Consider the following 23,751-nt stretch of genomic DNA (forward strand, 5'->3'; position numbering starts at 1 on the left):
GACTTAACCCCAGGTAAACTGTCTGCATTTTACCAGCTACATGTTATCACCAGCTCAACCTTCCCCCTACCCCCCCCCCATCCCTGCAACTTACCTGTCTCACACCTGTTGTCTCCCATTCCCTCATCCTCACTGCCATCCATTTGCATTTTCACAGACCTGCATTTTGCATATTGACTTCTATTCTTTCCAGGAGAGCACACAAAACACCATCAGATTCTCCCTATGCCTGAAAAAGGTGTTTGTGCCCAAAAACTTGCAAAGAACATTTTTTTCCAATTATTTAGTTGGTCTAATAAAAGATATCACATTTACCCAACGAACTTTGTCTGCCTACGTCCTTAGACCAACATGGCTACAACCAAAAACCCTAAAGCATGACACTGTAGTAAACATTTTGCTTACAGCTATGATTAATCTGTCATGACTTGGTGCAAGATGCATATTACAGGAAATCCTTACCAAAGAGAGAGTTTGAGCTGCTGCAGGCAGAAGACATTGCAGTACCTGTGACTTTGTAAATGCGCCAGACTGAGTGCTAGTCCCAGACCCATCTCTTGCCAATTTCTTTGATATGATTTTCTCTTACTCATGACATATTGTAGCAAAAAATAATAAGAGCTTATTGATCTAAATTAAATTTTAAGGCAGACTTTTGGGAGGGGGGGTGACACTGTTAATTATTCTAGCCTGACAATGTCTGGGGCATATGTATACAAATTAAAAGAATCTCACTACCCCAACATCTGTTTCCACTTGAGTTATCTAAAATCTGTTTCAATCTGAAATGTTCTGAATCTTGATAAGGAATGCTATTTGCTACAATGAATATAATTAAAAGTAATGTTATTTTGTCTTTCTTTTTTATCCTAGTATGAAAGCAAGGTAAAGATAATTAATTATCTGCATGACTTGCATGAGTTAAGTGCAGCTTGGATCAAGAAGCAGCGTGTGGGTACTATCTATACCAGCTGTTACCCTGGGGCTGTTAATTCAGCAAGTGGCTCCTGCTGCAACAAGCAAAGCTACTCCTAAGTGCTTAACGCTGTCATGCTGCGTGCTGTGCACACACCTCCAGAAACAACTTTCTAGCTTCTTTACACAGCTGCTTATTTCTGCTGTGTTATATTTTTTTCTTATTATATTGGAGTCCTGCAGAAACAAAACAGGGTGCCGGCCATGTTTAAAAGTTCACGTCCACTCTCCACTCTACATAAAGGCAGTATAGTTCCACGGGGTCAGGGGCCTCCATGCAGGGACTGCTGCAGCATTCATTTCTGAATGCAGCAGGGACGGTAGATACATATCTGTGTGGAACTTGCCAGCTTGGGTTTAAGGGTGGGGAATTTACACCTTTTGGGTTGGTTTCAACCCACCTGTTTCCTTTTGGCTTGGTTTGTGTTTCTGAATTTACTTTGGGCTATCCCAAACTTCCACCTTAACAGAAAAAAGAAAAAAAGAAAAGCAAAGATGTGAACCTCAGGAAATAGCTGGATGAAATTTCACCTTGTTGGGGAATTCATACAACTACAAAACCAGGGAACCAAGGAGATGAGTCACATATTCCATAGCCTACAGTTAGGAGTTGTAGGATGAGAAATGCAAATTTTTGAAACCAGACATAGTAGTGTAAAAGGTGGGGTGGGGGAAAGTGGGGAATGTTCTGTGGAAGGCAGAGACTATCCACCATATGATCATTTGTGCAGTGTGGCTGTATTGGTCAACTGAAAGCAATAGCTGGGAGTGAAATAGCAAAACAGCTCTGCTACCAGGGAGATCAATCTATAAAGAAGCAGTAAAAAAAAAAAAAGGGGGGGGGGAGGAAAAGATTTGAAAGTGAAAGGCAAGTATAACCAGATGGATACAAATAAAGCACAGGGAGAGTGATCTTAGTAAATCAGATGCTTACTTGAACTTGGATAAAGGATGCAAAATTGTCAGAAACTATGCTGTGCTTGCTGAGATGGCTATAATGCAAAGAAGAATGGCTTTCATTTCCAAAACGTACAGTTGCAAATCATCTGTGTTAAACCATGTCATTCTTTAATTAACATCCTTGAAAACCATTCAAACTGATCTTCCAGGGTGCTGAATCTTAGTTCCTTTGATACTTTTGGAATATTTTTTTCTTTTGTTTGGGTGGTCAGATTGTCCGTATGTTCCATGAGGAATGTGTGATCATCTACAATGGCTGTAATAATATGTATTGGTGAATTAACTACAAGTACTGTTGCTCCTTTTGGATTGTTACTTAAAAGGCTTCTATTTACAGTTGAAGTGGAGTTCATGGAACATTTTTTTCCCTGTCAAATTGGTGGCAAATGAATATAATAAAGTACAAACTTAGCCTCAATTCTTGGGACTTGATTTAGTGACCTCAGAACAGAAGGATCTATAACCAGCATGCTGGTTATAGTGGAATTCTCAGGGCTTTTGTCATCTTGCCTGTCATTGAAATGCCATATAAACTATAACATAGGTGTTCTGCAATTACTTTAGAATACTCTTCCCGTATTGGGTATATAATTAGGTTCCAGATCACAACCCAAGTGCTTTGTTTTCTTTGACTTTTCAGGAAAGGATAGTGCAGCTGAAATATGCCACAGCTTTTATAGAATGGTGTTTAAAAATAAAAATGAGGAATAGTTAAGGAATGAATCTCAGCCGATGTGAACATGATGGGCTCCCAAAACAAGAAAAACTATTTTATCAGAAAAAATATCCAGGACTCAGAATGAAATATTCTTGCAGTTTTTGGCAAATATTTCATCCTAAACATCTGCAGTTATGAAAGTCCCTCTTTCATCAAGATCTAGTGTGCATACAGATGACAGAAACATTTGTCTTCCAGTCAAGGTCTTTCCTTGTTGTTATGATTTCACAGCCTGCATCTTTCTGCCTTGCCTAGAGAACAACTACCTACTTATTTCATAGTTCACTGTGTTTAAACACAAAAGGTGACAGCATTCCTTAAAAAAGTAGAAAAAAAAGGACTGTTCTCACTGGAGATGAGATGAATATCCCTTTACACCTTTGATGAATGATGGAAGACAGAATGCACTGTGAGTTGATGGATGATGAAAGGCAGAACGTATCAATGTGTGCATGCACCCATTTAAAAAACTACAACAAAGTATCTCTGGGACCATGAATGCACATATGTGTATATGTGTGGGTGCATGTGTACCTGCTTAAGAAAGTCTATGGATTTGTCTAGGAAAAATGTTGCATTTGATTTTAATATTGTTTTTGCAGGCCTGAAGTGAATTTAAAGAAATATTCTGGTTGCCTCAGAGATATTGAAATTTCACGAACACCATATAATATACTAAGCAGCCCTGATTTTGTAGGCATAATCAAAGGCTGCACACTGGAGGTAAGTCCATCTCATATATGCTTTGGCCTCAAAGGGTAAAAATATTGTCTGGCGTGGCTAATAGAATTACATTAACCATATACTTCAGAAATGGTGGGATTTTGAAAAGCACTAACTTAGCTTTTGCTCCAATTTACACAAGTCAGTGGGAGTCATTCATTGATTTTAATGACAACGGGGTCAGGACAATTAGGAGCATGTTTTGAAAAGCCCAGATGTAATTATGTAAATTCTGGTATTCATATATAATGGTTATGACTTCATTAACTATAAAGGATCATGAAGTATGTCACAAACAGTAGTATTTATTGCATGTTCAGACTCCTGAGCGTAGGTTGAGAACCCTTTCAAAGTCCCCCATATAACAAACTGCATTAAAAATAATTGCGTCTATGTCCAGATAGTAAAAGCAGAGGGAGCAGTATAGACAGTAAATCTTCAATTGCCCTCTCTTCAGAGAGTAGGGTGACCCCAGTTTGGGGAAGGCTTGGACTGTTCCAATCCCCCTGTTCCTGGCGTGGACTGGAGCAATGGTGCAAAGCCCTTTGCCTACTTCTCTTACCAGGACTCCACTATAAGAAGGACATATGGGGCTCATGGCACTACACCCTGTGCTCAACTCCCAATGCCCAACAGCTAAGCAGACAGAGGAGCATGGTAAAGCCCCCTTCTTACTTCTCACAGCAGGGACTCCAGAATGAAAAACAGGTAGGGAACAGTTGGTAACTGTTCCTCACCTCCTCTAAAATGGGAGGGGAGGGAGCAGTTGTCCCTCATGTTTTCTCCACACTGGGATGACCCTGGTCTCTGGCAGGTATGGGAGTCTTTTCCCCTGGCTCCAGTCCTTCTGGTCCCTGGAGGAGTTAAGCCAGCAGAAAGTATATAGACATTCAGTCTTCCAGGAAAAACTCTGCTGGGAGTGATTTCTACCTCATATAGTCAGGTTATTTTTCTGCTGGAGTGGCCATTTTACTCCAAGAAAAAAAGCTGGAACTTCTGCATACTTGTGGTTTCTTCCTGGAGATTAGCAGTTCTCCTGGTAGAAACTGATTAACTGTACATGGCCATGTTAGATCCATACTACTATCTCGATAGTATAGATGAGGAGTCTTAGATACAAATAAGTTGTAAGGAACTGTATAGTATCTCAGAGCTATTTGTGGCAGATCTGACAATAAACCACACACATCTTGAATTGCAGCCATCTGCCCTTTTCTTCTGTTTCACAGAATAGAGGTATTTGAATGAATGAATGAATGAATGAATACTATAGGGTTCACAATGGCTATATAAATCAGATATTGAAGGAAGGGTCTCTTTTTTGGGACTGGTCACAAAAGTCAGTCTCCTGAAGGCTCACTGTGGATGCCAGGTTTTGTAGGCAGTGGGCATATCTATAAGAGACGTTTACTGCAGAGCTGACTAATTAGCTCCACAGTAAATGTCTCAGCCTCTACACATGTGCCCACATTAGGGTGCAGGAAACTAATAAACTCCCACAGCAGGGTAGTTCTTATAAATACCAGTACTAACCTGCTGCAGAGTTTTTTCATGCCCAGCGGTGGACATGTAGATGATGACCCAGCTGGCTGGGGCACATGAGTGCTTCAGTGCCAGGGTCCCATGCCAGCTGGATCTGCTGTGTTACTGGGCTCCATGTGCTGTGCTTGAATAAGCTCTTGAGTTGATTGCTTTGGAGTTGATTGTTCTTGGGCACACATTCAAATGGCATGTCCAGGAGCAAAACACTCTGGAGCAATAAACTCTAGAGTTTGTTCATGTGCACTAATTGCATGTGTAGCACTGCCTAGTGAATGCTATAAAAATGTCACTTGGCCATGGGACCTGCATCAAATTTTTGTGAACAATCCCTGACATTCATGTGCTACACTAGAATCCAAATCCTCTATCAGGCATGTCAGCTCTGTGCAAGTCTGTGACCCATCTAAGTCATCTCATCAAGATTTCAAACACAAGTTGTTGTTAGATTATTAATAGTAGTTATGGTGGTGATCATGATACAGGAAAATGCAGATCAGTTCCCCATAATAATGCTTTGCAGGTCATTTATTTTTAATAGCTACCCACTGAATTGACAGGCATATTATGTATAAATGTACATAATAATGGATAGATAAATATAAAATAAGTGATAGCATAAATGGGATAATTTGTTTTAATTGTAAGTATCAATTTGGGGCATAAGTGGTATAATTTGTTTTAATTGTAAGTATCAATTTGGTATCTTTAATTAAGTGAACAGGCTTTTAATATGTATGAGCTGAAAAAATATCAAATCCTAGGTTTGGGAGTGGGTTAATGCCTTAATTCTCCAGACAAAGGGAACATTCTCCCAACCTGAAAAAATTGCATAGAACATAGAAGAGCCCACAGTTAAATTTCTTTTCTCTGTGGGTGCAATTAGCACAATGCAATAAACTCCAGTGCAGTTCATGCTGGAATTTATTGCTCCCAGGCACTGCGTTTACGCATGCACTTGGGACCACAGCACATTGAGCCAGGTCAGAGCAGCCCCAGCTAGCAGGGGACCCAGGGGATCAGCCTGCCAGCCCATGGAGAGGCTGACTGGGGCACAAGGGTGCTCCAGTGCAGGGCGAACCAGCAGGCAGCCCCTGCATTGCAGCATCCTCATTCCCTACCAAGCCCAGTCAGCATCTACATGTGTATTGCTGTGCATTAAATAATACCACCATAGGATAGTACTTATGTCTTCAAGTACTAGCCTATGACAGCATTTATTAGTTTACTGGTGCCTAACAGGGCCTCATGCCCCCCCCCCCATCTAGCACTTTTTTGGGCATATACAGTAGCACAGGCTGATTTTACTATATGATGGAAGAACTAAAGATTCAATCCAAATAATATCAAAATCATTTACATTTATTAGATTCATATCTGTTCCCATCCAAACCAGGTACCTGTCACCTTAAGGGCTCCTTGTATGGCTCTATACCTACCCTACACCTTGCCCGAAGCCTCACGGGTGTTCTCTCTTTGTGATGTTGCTGAGTTATGCGCTCACCCCCGCCTTGGGCCTTTTGACCCCCTTGTCCTTTACATGGTCCGTTCCTGGACTCTTGGACCTCTGGTCCTGCATGCCACCCCTTATCTGGGCTCCCAGACCCCTGGTCCTGCTTAGCCTTTCCGCAAGCACCAGGACCTTTTGTGGGCTCAAATAAAACAAAGGCCACTTGCCTGTAAAACCTAGTCCTTCTCTGTCCATGGGACTTGCCTCTGCTCCCAGGTCTGCAGAGTTAGTTATACAAATTCCAGTCCCTTCAGAAGCGCTGCTGCCCAGAGCTCCCTTGTGGCTACCAGGGAGAGACTGACTGACCAGCTCAGGCTTTGGACTTATAGCACTCCAGTCTGAGATCTTTTCCCCATCAGGTGAGCCTCTCGTTAGCCCCCTGCACCACCTGCAAGCAGCCTCTCAGACTACTAGCTCCCTTAAAAGAGCAGATGCAGCCCAGTGCCCTACTACAGAATGATCCACAATTTGGCAACAGTTAACAGAAAATCTCATATAGGATACATTCATTTATTATTTGATAACATACTGCGCTCTTTAAATTGTGCCAATATCTGCTAGTGTGCAAAGCAGTTGTGCCATGAGCAGTGCATACTTCATTCATGCACTTGGCTCATCAATGAAGCAATAATACTTATAGATGTTATGGCAATGATAAATGATTAATGTAAAATATATTCTGATCAAGTCTGACAAATAGTAGAATCTGGAGCATGTTCACATTAGTTATTGCTGTTTAAATGTAAGATAACCAGAATGTACCGTATTAATTCAAGGCAAAACAATTACAATACAGTTCAATTACAATAACCATAAGGGCCAGGTACAGATATTACACTTTACCCATGTAAGTGATAGGAAACTGATCTATAACTATAACAGAACAAAAGTTCGGCACACATAGACTGGTTTAAAAATGGCAGAACCTGGTCTAAGATTTATCCCCTCCCCTACCAAAAGGTGAATGTGTGCTCTGTTCATTCCAGATCTAAATTAACTATGCCGCTTACAGAAAACAGCATAACTTAGATTGATTCTGCCTCGGGCTTTTTGAAAGCCTGTACCTAGCCAAGCAGTCTACCATAAAGCAACAGGATATTCTGAATTAAGGCCAAAACTATGTAAACATCTCATTCACATTGAACACAAAACTCCAGAATTGTTCCGATGACTGATATAACAGAATAATGGATGTTTAGTATTTTTATTTCATAACAACGTGTAATTTAACATATCTTTCTGAGAGTTTGTACTTTGTTTTCAGTCATATGAATTCACTTTCTTTGTCCTTTTCCTTTCGCAGAACATTTACACAGTTAGCTTCCCCAAACCAGGTTTCATAGAACTGCAGCCTGCCTCGTTTGATATGGGTACAGAAATCAACCTGTCCTTCAGCACCAAGAATGAGTCTGGGGTCATCTTGTTTGGTATGGGTGGGACACCCATACCTCCAAGGAGAAAACGCAGACAGACTGGGCAGGTACAGAACAATGCAGGAGAAGATACGGGAAACCTGTTGCTTCTGCTGGGTTTTTCCACACAACTTGTTGTTTCTATCCATTCCATTTACTGGGAGTATGTATGAATCATAGGATCTAACAAATTAGGGACCTCAGGAGATCATCTACTCCAGCCCTCTGCTCAAAGCAGGACCATCCACAACCAGATCATTCCAGCCAAGGCCTTGGTGAACCAGGCCTTAGAAACCTCCAAGGATGGAAATTCCACCACATTTCTCGGTAACCCATTCCAGTGCTTTACTACCCTCCGAGTGAAAAAGTTTTTCCTAATATCCAATCTAAACCTCCCCTGCTGCAACTTAAGAGCATTGCTCCTTGTTCTGTCATCGGCCAGCACTGAGAACAGACCAGCTCCATGCTCTTTGGAACCGCCCTTCAGGGAGTTAAAGGCTACCAAATCCCCCCTCAGTCTTCTTTTCTGCAGACTAAAGCCCAGTTCCCTCAGCCTCTTCTCTTATGTCATGTTCCTCAGTCCTCTAAGCATTGCCTTCTGCTGGACTCTCTCCAGTTTTCCCACATCCTTTTCAGAGTGGGGGGCCCAAAACTGGACACAGCACTCCAAATGTGGTTTTACCAGTGCAGAATAGAGGGGAATAATTACTTCCCTCAATCTGCTGACAATGCTGAAGTGAAAGTCTAGTGCTTTTTAATAAGGCTTACCCATGTCTGAGGGAAAAAATAAGATGAAAGTTCAGCAATATTTGCATCAACAATTAACTGAATTAGGGACTGTAACTTTATTTGAAGCCTTCATAATTCTAGCAGTTCATAATTTCATTTCTTGGGTCAGGCTACACAATGTACCAACACTGAGCAGAGCTGGAAGGTTTTGGTGTAATGGCAGGACAATTTTTGTAGTCCTGTTGTGAATTTCTCTCAATAATTTCTCCAACAGCATCTACTTTTTAGCTTCTATACCAGCTGGTTTATTTTTGTGAACTATATTTGTTTCCATTCTTTTTCTCAGACCTGAATAATGAAGTGTTACTATTTGGGTCTCCTCAGGACTACTCAGGCAATGGTTATTTGGTGGAGGGGGAAGAATTAAATAGATATTCAGGCATCACTTATCCGCAACTAAACACCTTATCAGTAAGCCTCATTTTGCTTTTTTTGGAAACTAAAAACTTCACATAGACTTCAATGCAGTGTAAGGCCCTTAAATATTAATACAGTGTTTGGAGCCACTACTGGAAGATACAGGATGAAGACAGGGTAGAGTGCACCTGATAGACTAACTAAATCACTGGGTCATATTTGTTTTTAATGTAAACCATTTATATCCTGCCCCAACTTTTTAAAAAAAATAAAGAAATCAATAAATAAGGGTGATCTTAACAATTCTTTCAAAAGTAGAGGAAATAAGTGAAAGTGTGGATATTGTTGGGAATTAACTAAATGTTGATAATGCAGAAACTACATAAGTAGATAAGGGCAAAGTTAAATACAGTCTTTTTTGTTTTATTTGTACAGTATGTTTCAGGAATTATTTTTCATTGTTCTCTCCCATATCTGTATTGGGACAGAACACTTGAACTTAAAAGAATATACTCCAGGGACAATACATTTTAGTGGCTGATCCACATGATATTAACTTCAGGATGGGAGCTACTTGCACCACTACCAAGCTCTTCAGGTCACAGATATGAACTGGTTGCTATGGTAACTGTGGGATGGATCCTGCAAATCCTCCATGACATGATACTGGTTGCCAGAGTAACTGCAGGCATCGTTTTGCAAAGCTTCCATACACAGAACTCATGCACGGATTAGTAATTCTGTGGAGGGAAGGCTTAGGATCAAGTCATGTAATACTAAAAAGCAGAGAAATCTTAGGGCTGAGATTTTCCTTTTTTCTCTCTATGGACATGAAAAGGGGGAAAATATTTTAATGGGATTATTTCCAGCTATTGCAGTGTAACTTCTCTTTATATTTTCCTTGTTATAAAGCTGCATGACAGTTCTTGCTTAGTCAATCTGAATGTACCAAAGCAAAACTGAAACTTCTCTTTCTCGACTTGGGTTGGAAAGATTATTTTTAGTAAATGGTTATTCACAGGGCACTTCCAGCTCTTTGTGGTTGGTTTTTAAATCCTCGTGCCAATCCATTTGCTTCCACATTTTCTCAGCTTTCATTGAAATTTCCCAAACAATACAGCTCATTTAATTTGTTCCCCTGCTAACAAAAAAACCCCCAGATTTTTATTTTTAGTTCAGCCACCAACCAAAATAATGGTTTTTCTCACACTTCAATCCAGACTCCCTCTAGGACTCTAACAACAATCCAGGCTGCCACTGTAGAAGCCAGGATTTAAGTACATTCATAGACTATAGTCATTCTCATTTACACAAGTATACATCCAAAGTAACTTCTTTGGTTTCAGAGATGCTACTTCTGATTCATCTCAATGTATGATGGCAGCATTTGACACATCATCTTCAGTGGTTAAAGTTCTAAGTGCAGTTTCAACAGGTTACTGAGGGGTTTTTTGTTGTTTTGCTTTGGTTTGGTTTGGGTTTTTTTTCAGTGGAGAGAGGGCAGTTAATAGCTTAAGTAGAGCAATGGCTTGTCTCTGTGTCCCCAACAGGGTTCTGGAGGAATCTGCAGGGAAATTATTTCCTGGACTCAGGAGCAACAGGTGTAACAAAAGGAGAATGGATAGGCTTTATTGGGTTCCTAGGCAAATGCAAAACTATCCTTCCAAATGTGACAAGTTTTTATTACACATTACAGGCCTATTATGCAGTGTTCCTGAACAAAGGTCGACTAGAAGTACACATCTCTACTGGAGCTAGAGATCCTCGCAGAATCACCATCAGACCCGAATCTGGCAAGTTTCATGATGGCAGAGCACACTCCATCCGGATAGAAAGAACTGAAGGGTAACACAAACAAGAACCCAAGGGGGCTACAGAATATGCACCGTGGAGTTAATGCAACCAATAGAAGACATGCATGATTGAAATCAGTGCTCACATTTCTGAGCACAGGGGTATATATAATCAGGGGCGGAGGGAAGGGGGTTCTCTTACCAAACAAGTCACTTTCTGGCTCCTAATTTTATTATTGTGTAGGCCTGGGAGGTTATCAGGTAGCTTCTCTGAGGATCTTATCTAAATTGCCATATATTAAAGTTTTTGATTCTAGGGAAATCTACTTTATTAATCTAGATTCTGAAGAGGAATAGAGTTTAGGAAGAGTAAGTCCATCTTTTCAGGAGTAACACAGAAATGCAGCTTTCACAATCAGCAACAGCAGCATGTAACCTTTCCCACATACCATGGGCTAGTTTGTATACATGTGGGGTGTCCAATTGATCAAGCTAAGAAAAGGAAGACACAGCACTGGATGTACTCTAATTAGGCTTGCTGACATTTCTATTGCACTCATCCTTGAGTAGAACTTCACTAGTTTACTTTTCTTGCCACATTTTCAGACACCTATAATTATCTGTCAAAGGACTGCACTTTGTCCTTAATTAAGGATACTGTGCTAGATACAATAAACCACACTATCATCTTGATACATGAGGATTATGCAGTTATTATTATTTATGGTCTGGCATTTTCTAGGGAATCCAGAGAGAATCAAGGCCCAGCTGAGACTATATCAAACTAGCATATAGTGGATGTGTGCACTCTAGGAAGATGCATAAAAGCATACTTATAAAATGTTAGTGCTACGACTGACATTATCATGTTCTAAACCATAGTGCAAATGAGCCAGGTTCAAACATACTAACTGGTCTCAGTAAATCCTAGGATTCACCACGATCAGGTAAAATTCAGAAGAAATACAGTTAGGAATATGATAACAATATAATACTATAATCTATACTTTACATAGTATATAATTATAATAGAGCATAAGAGCATAATCTGAAATTTATATATGATTTTTGGCATTTTTCCTGACTTTCTAGAACAAACTTCTGTTCCATCTAGTCACCACTTGCCCTCCCTTTCCTCCTTCTCAAAACTCACTTTTCTTGGCTTTGCCTTTTATCACTGAATTTTCCACTCAGCTACTCTCCTCCCCTCATATGTAATCCGTAAATATGACCTTACAGTAATTTTCTTTCTAGCTGTAGTATCTGATATTAATAGGGGTTTTCCCTTGTTTTAAGATAGGGGGAGAGTTATTTGAAAAAAAGTCTCAAGTATTCCTATAATAGAATATATCATAAGGTAATGGTGATAAAATCTACTGAATATAAAACTAACACCTTTTAACATAACAACAGAAAAAAACTGCTGTACAGCCAATATAACCATAATCCATTACACTAAATCAAAACATAGCTGCTCAACAGATGATGGTGAGAAAGAAACTTCTCCAGTCTTCAAAGTTGCTCTGTTACAAAACAAATCAGCTAAAGACTCTGCAGTTTATGTAGGCTGGGATGGAAATGAAAAGATATAAATTATTAAACCTAAACCCCTCATCTGCTAGTCATCAACTCTGGCTTTATTTGATTAAATATGGGGAATGTCATTTGAAAACTCTTCAGACAGCTAATTGTCCATATAATTATAAACTAATTGCTTCTCATTCCAGGATAATTATAGGATAGTGTGGAGAACTAATGCATATCATTGTATGGTGGTACTGAGTGCCAAAGTATGTAAATGTTTTCTGTGGTAACATTGAAGATGGGATGAAGTATTGTATATTGTTGAGGGTGTCAGCAACAGCAACAGACAGTATAAGGAGTTGCTGCGCTACAGGGGGATATAAGAATGGCTATTGCATATCATGTATATCAAGACAAAAAGGAGCTACCTGAAATTTGGGGATTAGATATTCTGAATACAATAAGTTTAATTTTTAATTGAGCTCCCTACATGCAGATGTGAGTTTCTCCCAATGGACATCCACATAATATGAAGTTGGATGTCTTACTTTAAAAACTGACCTCCCCTTCCATGTATTTTTTATAATAATTTATGTTCTAGAATATATAGGATTTACTGCTTAAAGAAAAGGTAGAATTGCAATACAACTAAAACACTGGAAAAAAATTAGACTGATTTGAGGGTGCTCAGCAGTTCTGAGAAATCAAGCTGCTTGTTTTAGGTACCAAACATGGATTTAGATGCCTAACACTAGACACTGAGAATTTAACATCTGTGAAATAACAGTGTACTTGATAAGGTACAGTCCTCCAAAGTTTTCCTCCCCTTGCTTTTCCTTTGAAGTCCTAACTCTCTCGTGGCTAATTTTTATTAAATCCAGTGTAACAGTGTAAAGAAATTGCACCAAATTGCATTCTACTCTCACCTCCAAACAGACTGAAATCCTGAGCCATCCTTTGGGAAGCGTGTTACATTGAGGTGGACTGTGTCAATAGCTACAGACTTTGTTTTATCATCCATCTTCAGATTGTCCCAAAGACAGCAGTTAAATTGCTGACTCTCTTATTGTTATACCTTGTTACATTATATATGTTATCCATCAAAAAGAACCCGTTCTCTCTTCACTTCTCTATTCGCTGTATTGGCACCTCATTCTTCGTATGCAAAATAAAAAGTCCACACAAGCTAGTTCTTATGTCTAAATGTTGAAAATCTTTCCATGTCACTCATTATGTTTTGACATGCCCAAGTGCTGTGTTTGTTACACTGATGTTTAGGCTCTCTTTTCAAGAGCTCTGCTCTCACATTTAGCTTCACGCTTCCTCCAAAAGAGCACATTCACTATATTTTCCCTCTTCACACTTTGTCCCATTTTTGACTTTGCACCTCAGGAACATACAAAAATTAATTTTTTACCTTACTTTTCAGAATATTAATAATCTTTACTAAAGGAGCACTTTGGTTTCTAAATTGTAATATATCCATTTGCCTGTGGGAAAGTTTTATAGAACTTGCATCTTCATGGTGAACAATCACAATGGTTTTCTCCCTTACTCCCCTTCCCACAAAACAGACTAACCATATCTTTTTTAAATGCACATTACTTATCTGTTGTTGATTCTTGCAATCAGAGCTCTCTGGAGCACCGTTTTGTCCCCCAGCAAGAAGATAATAACTAGTACAAACGAGGATATAAAAAGCCAAACAAAATGTGACCTCATGCTGTTATATCCCACTGTGTCCTATATGATTATACATAACTTTACAGGACAGCGAGTTGACTCTTGCCATGACAATGCTGTCATGCTGCAGACCACTATTTTCAATGCAACCAGAGGCTAATATTACTGCAAATGTACTGTCTGGCTTTGCCAAGCTCTGACGGAGAATAAATGAGGGAAGCATAACAGTGACTGTGAACCTGATAGTGGTTAATATTTGCTTAATGTGGTGCTGCTAATCATGCAATTTGTGTTCACTCGGTGTTCTAGCAGGTGCAGTAGTAAATGGTGCCTGCAAAATGGTGATTTCAATACACGCAATAACTGGGATAGATACTATCTTATTCCTTTGCTTTGAATCTTTTCATAGGATTTTTGCTGTTCAAGTAGATGAAGACAAAGGGCAGACTCAGAGGCTTCCTACAGACCAATCTATTACTGTTAAAAACCTCTTTGTGGGTGGGACCCCGCCTCACTTCCAGGCAGCGCCTCTCAGGAACATCCCTCCCTTCGAGGGTTGCATATGGAATCTCGTCATTAACACTGTGTAAGTCTTGTTAATGTTCACAAATGTTTAGTTAATGAAGCTATTACCACCTCAGCTGCCAAGAGAGAATTTGTTGTCATAAGCAATCATGCACAATGATACCTATAATGACCTCTCTCTGCTTTTTATATGCTAGTGTTCTTTTGCTTTTTTGTGGTCCTCAGTGTGCACTTGATGGGTGTATATGTGTGAATTAGCAGTGCTTTGTTGTGTGCAAAAACATGACCCATCCGTAGACATCTAAAGTGCCACAAAATTCTACAGTTAAAAACACAGTGGCTTATCCCTAATAACTTTCCTACTGTGCACCACTACTTTGGTACACTGATTTTTTTAAAAAGAAAGGTACTGTTCAAGACTGTGGGTTATGGAAATGGGCATACTTAATGTGTGGCTTAATTTTACCATAGGAAACATTATACACCAACAGGTTAATGATCTGGAGGTTGGACAGAAGAAAGGGAATGGTGGGAAGGTGGTGACTGAAGTGGAACTTGTACGAAACACAGCATATTGAGAAAACTTCAAAGCAACAAACCCAGTGTTTGAGCATGACCACACTCAAAGTAGTTGGTGTGGAGGTGATGGGAAGAGATAAAAGAACTGTTAAGAGCTGTTGATGTTATTGTGTCTCCTTAGCCCCATGGATTTCGCTCAGCCTGTGTCCTTTGAAAATGCAGACATTGGTCAGTGTCCCACACTAGAACCAGAAGCCAGACCTCCTGAGGAAGAGGGGGAAGATGGGGGTACTCGCTCAACTGTTTTGATTCAACCTGAACCAGATACTAAGAGGAAGACAGAAAGCACAACAATTCATCCCACATTTTCTTCCTCTCCTCCTCCTCCTCCAACGCCACCTCTACCTCCTGCACTTGTAAGTGTATACTGCTTCTCTAAGAAGCCATGTTAGAAGAGAGATCTCTTAAATGTAAAAAGGAGAAGGGTCAATAGTGGCACTTCAAAAGTGTGATGATAGACAAATTAGGACTACCTGGCATGACTAGAAAGATTTTAAGCAGATGAGATGTTTACACAATTACCGTGTTCTGAACATCATGCAAATGACGTCTGTAGCTTAATGTGATTGAAGCAGGTTATCTGGTAAAGCTCAGAACAAGTCTGGATCGTTCATTTTGTTACTTTTATTCAGGGAAAAATGTTTAATGCATGATAATCCTTGCATGCTAAGATGTCCTGAGTGATATGACTCCCTTACACGTTTCCCCTTTCCCAGAACCTCACCTCCTCGATCTCACCTCCCCAAAGCTTCAGAAAGCATACATAACAATGTCAACTTGATTTTTCCCTCTCCTTCTGAACTGCAAAGTATCTTAAAAGGATACTGTATGATTAAAAGACCTTCTATAAAAAATGTATGTGATGCTTTCCATGTGACAGTATAGTGTTTTGCACCCATGTGCTTGTATATATCTTCACTCTATGTACGCATGTGCGTGTGTGTAAACTGTCCCTATTTTCTATAATCTGTACTTATGGATAATCATGTGCTGTTTCAATCCTTTGGGGAAAAAAAGTATTTTCATAGAAATAAGCTTGAAGATAGGATATTGTATACAAGTTTTATAAATGATGCTACAGATGATAGAGAATTACAGAAGACTGTTGAATTTTATGTCAGCACCAGGTAAATTAATTCAAATAAAAAAATAAAGCCAAGTTTGCAAAACAAATTACAGTAATGAGAGCTATTAGTTGGTGAGCACTTTTGAAAATATGGCCATTTCAATATAGTATCTGAATAAGAGCTCAAGTGTCTTGAAAACCTGGCCAGAAGAAAAAAATGAAATACCTAGTTGGACTTTATAAACTAGAATAAGTCAGCACTGGATTTATAAGGGAAATCCATGCCTCTCCAATCTGAATCTGCTAATTTTTTTTAAACTAGCAGATACAATAAAATTTGTTGAAAAAAGACTCAACTTGTTATAAATCTTGAACAGAATTCATTATGAGAGTATATTAAAGAAATTAAGTAGTCATAGGTTGAGAATTAAAAGTGAAATTTTCACAAGTGCCTAAATGATTTAAGGTAAAAAGTTCCATTTACTTCCATGACTAACTCTAAATCTTCAGAATATAAACCAGTTATTAACCGATTGGATTAGAAAGAAAATTTCCCTAAAGGAAATATATTTCAGGATGGTGTTTTTTGTACTGTCCTCTGAAGTATCTGATAATGGTCACTATCATAGATAGAATCCTGAACAGGCAGACAAGAGGTCTGATCTGATATGATGATTCTTATGCTGTTGTTTTATAACAGTGATTCTCAACCAGGTTGCCATGACCGAGGGTTGCTGCACAACTCTTAGGTGTGCAAACACTTACATGATTCACAAGATAAATCCATAGATTTTAATTAGGAATCCATAGTGTGAAAAAAATTCTGACCTGCTGTGATCTGAGTTCTTTGCAACAGAAGAATTGCCTTATTATTTTTCTTTTGTCAAAAAATGAGTGAAAGCTAAGACTTGGCATTTTCCAAGAGCACTATTGTATCATAATTAGGAACCTACTCAATTCAAGATTTCATGGAAATCACAAAATCGGGCATTGTCCATGAAAATGAGCAAGGTCTGCAAAATCCACAAAATAAAAACTTACTAAAGATAAAATATTGGTCCTCAGTGTGAGCCAGTAGTCCTCATAGTTGCTGCAGCCAAGCCATGTGACCTATGGGTGGCGGGAAGGCCACCAACATGAATGGGAGCAGCCAAGGTGGTGGCTGCCCCTCACCACTGATTGACTGAGAGTGTTGTCTGTCATATGGCCCCACCCCTTTCCACCAATCAACAGTAAGCGGCAGGGCTGTATAATGGACAGACCTTTTGGTCAATCAGTAATGAGTGGTGGGGTTGCATGACAGACAGCCCCCTTGATCAATCAGTGGTGAGGGGTGGGGCCACTGGGGCCCTCAGCAAATCAGAGACATGGGGGGTCCGGCTGTGATAAGCCCACAAAAACGATGGCTTGCCTTGCTATCTGCCCATCAAATCTGCTGCTTGCCTCCTTGACTTCAGTAGTTCCCTAATTATAACTCTAGCCAAGAGACTGATGAATCAGAAGCTCTGAACTCCTGACAATGCAAACTGGTTTCACAGTATTGTTGGCAAAAATTTTGAAAAGCTGTATACCAACCAAAGACCTCAGACAAGTAAACTGAAAAGGAAGTAGCTCGTCTAGCAGTACTTAAAAGTTGGTCCTACGTTTTCCAAAGATTGAGTGCTTGAGATATTAAACTAAATAACAAACACATAAAAAAGTATTGTGAAAAAGAACCATTTTGGTTTGCCAATCTATAATCCAGAATTTTAACATAACTATCTGGCTGTCATGTGCATACATTAATGACTGTATGTTTCTGCACTGCATCTTGAGATATAGTCATGTGATTCCACTGGTGTTAAAAATTACCAAGTAAATTAATACATGTTTTAATAAGTATTTTAATAGTTTAATATTATAAAGTTATAGCACTTAGTTAAATTATAATTGTACTGTGCAATACATAATGATATATGATTATATGTTATAATATTCCCATATTATTAGGGATTAAAATATTTAATGGGCAGTATATTTTTTAATTAAATTGGATTTCATAAAGTGAATAGCCTGGGCACTTAATTTCAACACATCAGGTGGGTATAAGCCCTCAGTAGTTTTGTCAGTTTCCCCTATATCACCTTGCTGATTTCTTTCTTTAGAAGTAATTACAGAGGCCATGTCCAGATGAGCAGAGGCACGTGGTGTGTGGCACCACAAACTGCACGTGGCCTAAATTAAAGTTAAACATTAAAATGTACCCCATGCTGCAAATTTGCAGAATTGCTACTGGGAAATCCTGGTAGCAAAAAAAGTACCAGGAAAAACCATGGTGCAGCATATGCAACAGGAGCTTGCACCTGAAGACACAGAGGCTTAGTCCTCCAGGAAGAGTCCTCCAGGAAGGTGCTCTGACTGCCAGCCAGAGCATCTCTACTCTTTCGGTTGCCCGGCTTGTCCAGCACACCGGGAGCCAAGAGGAGCTGGGCATGGGCAGGTTGCCCAAAGCAGGATCATTTGTCCCTCCACAAAGGACACATATAAGTGTGTGTGCCACAGCAAAAAGTAGTGGCACAAATTTGTGCTGCTACTGTTTTTGCTGCTGCAAATGCATGCCCCTGCACATCTGGATGTGGCTAGGTCTATTTTAATCCCCACTCCTATTCACTCCCTGTCTCTGCTGAGACTGCTGAAAAGGACAATAATTGTGTCAGTAATTTTTTTTGATGTAAGTCTCAGTCTACTAGCAGTTCAGCTAAGGACCTTCTTACACCTTACACTGTGAGCTGCACAAATATTGATTGGCTTAGTGCTAGCTTGCGGTCACATCTTTGACTTGAGTGGCACATCTTTGGGGAGTGTAGACACACCTTAATCAAACAGGAGATGGTTTATGTGGATCAAGAGATAATCCTGCTCTAGAGTGGCGTAACTTTGAGCTGCATAATGAGTGCTGTAAGCCACTTAAAGGTGTTAATGCACGGACAATCCAGGGGACACCCAAAAATAATGTGTAACAAAGCCCTGTGATTAACTTATTTTACTTGAGTCACACCTAAATCATTGGTAGGTTGCTTTTTAAAATACTATAGAAATGGTGTCTCATATCAGTACGAGGAGCTGGGTTGGGGCCCTAACAAAAATCAGACCAATAAAGTGCATCTTACAATTTCCTATTCAACATGTATGGCTTGTTAGTCACTGGGTATGTATAACGTGCCATTATATTACCCAGAAAAATAGAGTAGTCATGCACTACTGCACACGCTAAAACATATATACCAGCATTTCCAGAAACAGAAGAAAGTTCAGTTACATGTAATTATTTACTTAAACATGCTTAATTTTAGATACGAGTCTGCTATAACTGCAATTTCTTCATAACTAGAGTCTTGCCTGTATAGTCTAAGGCAGCACTTTTGATTAATATCCACAAGGTGGCGAGATTGTAGCATGAGGAAGCTGATACATATTTCTGTTTTCACAGGAAAGGAATACTGCAGTTCAGTAACATTAGGGCTGTGCTGCAAAATTAGAGAAAACTCCAAGATAAAGATGATAATGCAGGCTTAATTGACACTTTTGTAAAAGAGGAAACATTTGGCTATCAGAAGCTTCTTGTTTAAAACGAGGTATATTGAATGTTCTTGCTTTGGCTATCTTCTGCCCAAACTTCTTATAAATGGGAAGTTTTTTCCAGAATTTGAGCACATGTGAATTTATACCAATCATTTTTTTTTCAACGGCAAAATTAAAAGGAGCAAGAAAGTTGTTACATATTTAATGCTAGGAATTGTTGTGGCTTTCCATGTAATTTAATGGGGATTTTATTCATCAGACACCTGGTGCTGTGGTGAATTATGCTCTTGGTATATATTACTCAAGAGGAAAGTCTGAAGAGAAAAGTGTGAAAAATACATGCCAGTGCCTTTGATTTCATTTTTGAAAAATAAACGGTTCTTAAACTGTCAAAGGCACTTAAATCATTTAAACTTTCTATATTTTTTTAGATTTCCCCAAGTGCTGCCCAATATTTTTAAGGGAGGCTGCAATGAAGAGCACACCTATAATTCCATCATTCATTATATAGTAGTTACTTGCCTTAAACCCTTTCTAAAATGATCAGATGGTCTAGTCCCCTTGACATGGAAATGCACCTTCATAAAGGAGGCCCAAACGTGGCCTCTGCTTACATGCAAGTCCCATTAGGCTTTGCTGCTCTACCCAGGGGGATGAACTCTTAATTAAGAAGCTGTCCTCTAAAAACAAAATGAAAGGAAAAAATGGAAGACATGGTAGTAGGATACTTTACAGTGATCACCTGGTTGTGGCTGCCTGCTGCTAGGAAAGCTCAAATGTGTCTCACCTGCAAAACAGAGCCTTGGTAACTTCTGCTTCTGCCTCACATTATTTACTGCTTCTCAGGACTCACTTGCCACTGAAGTGAAGAGCGCCAGCATTACAACTGAACTTGACATCATCACGGTATATTCCAGCATTTTCCTAAGCATTCCCCAGTTCTTTTCTTTAACACTGTTGGGTGAGCTGTGGTGGTATTTCAGTGACACTCCCTTCTGCCCTTGCTAATTTTGTGAGTGCTAATATAGCATCATTTGTAAAGGAATGTGAGAAATAGTCATACAGGGAGCTTCCTGTTTTCTCAGACAGCTCCAATAAGATGATAAGTTTCCTGTAATATATACAACATGTGCTTTTCGCTGATCTCTTTCCTATCATCTGAAAAATATTAGAATTTAAATGTAATTAATAAAAAAGGGCCTTAAGGTTGAGATTTTACTATGTGCAGAGAGATGTTAGGCTGCAAGGTGCAAATCTGCCCTTCCTTTTATTTTATTATGTGGTCAGCTTTAAATGTCGGACACCTTACAGTTACAATTTAAAAAAAAAAAAAACAGGAAAAATCCAAATGAAGTTTATAATCCGAGTTTAACTCATGGTTTTAAAAGTGCTAAAGTGGCCTCTGTTTAAGTGGAAGTAAAGATAGGCTTGTAAATGAAGCCTAGATTTGCTTTAACATTTCCCTGTGGGTATTCTTCTTTATTGACACTTCCACATCAATACAATTCACTTCTTTTACAATTTGTTTTTTAAGGGCTGTAAGTGTCAAATAATGAAATGAGGATAAAATAAATGTTTGGGTATGTTAAAATGCCAGATCCCCGGTGTATCTGGCACCTACCACTGATTCCTAAGTCCTGTGCCCTGGTACCCACGCACCAATGTTTTTTGCTACGAGCAAGTTACCAAGGCAGTTAAGTAATATTAGTCATCTGATACTTGGGGCAAAACTCTTTCCTGACTGAAACCAGGGGAAGACAGAATTAGACAACACAGAACAGGTGTTGTCATAGTAAGGCCACATCCTTCACCCATGTGTCAAAATTAAACTTTAAATTATCACCCCAAATCTAAACATCTGCTGGCTGTTCATATCTACAGTACGGTTACCAGTATAAAAAGTAACATATAGTTGTTAAGCTACCGAGCTAAGCAAGTAACTCTTAACACAGCTGTGAGCCATTAGCCAGCATTATGGGGCTATGATCCAGTGATACCACCCTTATCCATTTAATAATCAGTGGAAGACTATTATCACACATTCCTAACTCAGTTCTTTTGTATTGTTGAAGAACCTCTTCCTCCTATTTTCCTTTTAATTGCACATTGGTGTGTACTTGTCACAGTGCATGTTCTTCTACTGTACAGGAAGGCCTGTAATATTCAGAGCTGAGCATTTATTGTGGAAACCATTTATTAAAAAGTTCTCTTCTTGTGACCTGTGAGAGATAAATATGACATTACTGAAGGATGGAAAGAGAGAGAAAAGACTTTCCTCTTTGCAGTAGAAATTTCCTGTTGCCTGATGAATCACTTACAATATCTTGAAAATACTCCACAGAAAAAACTCTTTTTGCAACAAAGCACAACACTTTGCACTCTGCAGGCCCCTACCGAATCAGAAGCTCATGCAGAGGCTGTAAGCAATCCAGGACTGTCTACCACAATGCTTAAAAATAGAGCTTGCAGCTATCAAAGTTTGTTTTTTCCCTGCAGTATTGTTGTCCTGAGATTGTACTGTGTTAGATCCTCTGAGCATCTTCTTCAGTGTACTCGAGGGAAGCTGAAAACAGGATGTGATTTGGACATAATAATTATTGAGATCTCTCATGGGCCATGGCACTGATAGACTGTAGCTGGAGGGTCAAGGATTAAAGGGTCACAGTCAAAAACAAGTCACACTTCTGTATGAAAATGTTTTACCTGCTGCTGTTACAAAGCACACCTAAGATTAATGTGACTGGAAGAGACTGAGGAGGACATTTTTCTTTGTTCAATTTATGATGTTTGCCTAATTGACAGCTTAAAGAGAATAATACCTGTTTCTCCTATGTATCAGGTAGTCAAACTCCCCTGTTCTTTGTGAGGGCCTGGAAAACAGCAGTAGAGGAGGGTAAAATGTTTTAAAAGAAACTGTTTTTCAAACAAATAGAAGTAGGTAAGAGGACTCAATGACATATACCATCCAAACACATTTTTTATCTCTTTTATTTTTAAATTGACCAGGTATCAAGTTGACAGTGTCCCTTTATTGTCATGTCCAGATGTGCATGGATGTTTGGTTTCCCAGGGACAAATATCGATGGCACACCTTGCACCACCGTTACTTGTCCTGGGAGAACGCCCATGCTATGTGCGCTTTGGTGCACAGCAAGTTGCCCCGGGTGGGGTAGGGGAGGCTGGGGCCAGTACTGGGCTGGCTCCAGCAGCCTTACCTGGAGTCCTAGGGGCCTCCCGGGGCTTCAGCCATGGTGATTCTGCCATGCGCAGTTTGGCAGGCAGTGGAGTGCAGCTCCAGGCAGCCCTGCTCTGCTTTTCAGCAGCAAACTCTGGCCGAGCATGCATTGCTCTGATTTTTTACCCCTGGATATCCAAGGGTAAAAAAAAACCCATCACAGCGCACACTTGGGCAGCATGCTCTTGCAGCCTGGAGAACGCCGAACTGTGAGGTAACTGGCTCCACAAACCTATTTGCAGCGCCATGTACCACACAACCGTGCTTGTCTGGACGTGCCCCTGTGAGTTCAGTCCTGCTCAGGTTCTATAGCAGAGTAAAGTACAAGTACCAATAAACTACATGAGTTAAGAATGAATAACAGGAGGAGCACAACTTATTACCAGTGCTTGCTTCTAATGAATCTGACTCACACTGCCTAGTAACTATATTTAATGTGGAAAAAACACGATTTCCTGGGAAACTGCAGGGTCAGCATATGTAATAGCGAGAGTACTCAAAACTGCTCTTGGGGAGTTGAAATAACTGTGGTGAATGCACAGCTGAGATACAGAATGAGAAATTCTACATGCAATATTCATGTTTTGCAGGATTCTTGTGCTGCTGATGTCGAGCCTGCTGTGATGGAAGGCGGCAAACAGTTTGGTCTTTCAAGGAACAGCCATATTGCAGCTGCATTTGATGACACCAAAGTGAAGAACAGGTGATGAAGTGATAAAAGTGGGGCAGATGGTTTGCACATGCAACAGTATAGGTCATGTTCTTTAACCTTTGAAACTGTAGGTACAGTCTTGAGAGCGTC

General features: G+C 39.7%; 1 protein-coding gene across 1 annotated transcript in view; it reads left to right on the forward strand.

The window, feature by feature from the left end:
- LAMA2 (laminin subunit alpha 2) overlaps positions 1 to 23,751 on the forward strand; it is a 559,328-nt gene that overhangs the window by 517,535 nt on the left and 18,042 nt on the right. The window contains exons 53-60 of the mRNA XM_006029173.3: positions 874 to 885; positions 3,256 to 3,376; positions 7,729 to 7,905; positions 10,680 to 10,828; positions 14,393 to 14,569; positions 15,209 to 15,443; positions 20,561 to 20,620; positions 23,540 to 23,652. Of these exons, the coding sequence (XP_006029235.2) occupies positions 874 to 885; positions 3,256 to 3,376; positions 7,729 to 7,905; positions 10,680 to 10,828; positions 14,393 to 14,569; positions 15,209 to 15,443; positions 20,561 to 20,620; positions 23,540 to 23,652 (1,044 nt within the window). The remainder of the gene's footprint in view (positions 1 to 873; positions 886 to 3,255; positions 3,377 to 7,728; positions 7,906 to 10,679; positions 10,829 to 14,392; positions 14,570 to 15,208; positions 15,444 to 20,560; positions 20,621 to 23,539; positions 23,653 to 23,751) is intronic.

Source organism: Alligator sinensis, unplaced genomic scaffold (genome assembly GCF_000455745.1).
Source record: "Alligator sinensis unplaced genomic scaffold, ASM45574v1 scaffold889_1, whole genome shotgun sequence".
NCBI classification, from domain to species: domain Eukaryota; kingdom Metazoa; phylum Chordata; order Crocodylia; family Alligatoridae; genus Alligator; species Alligator sinensis.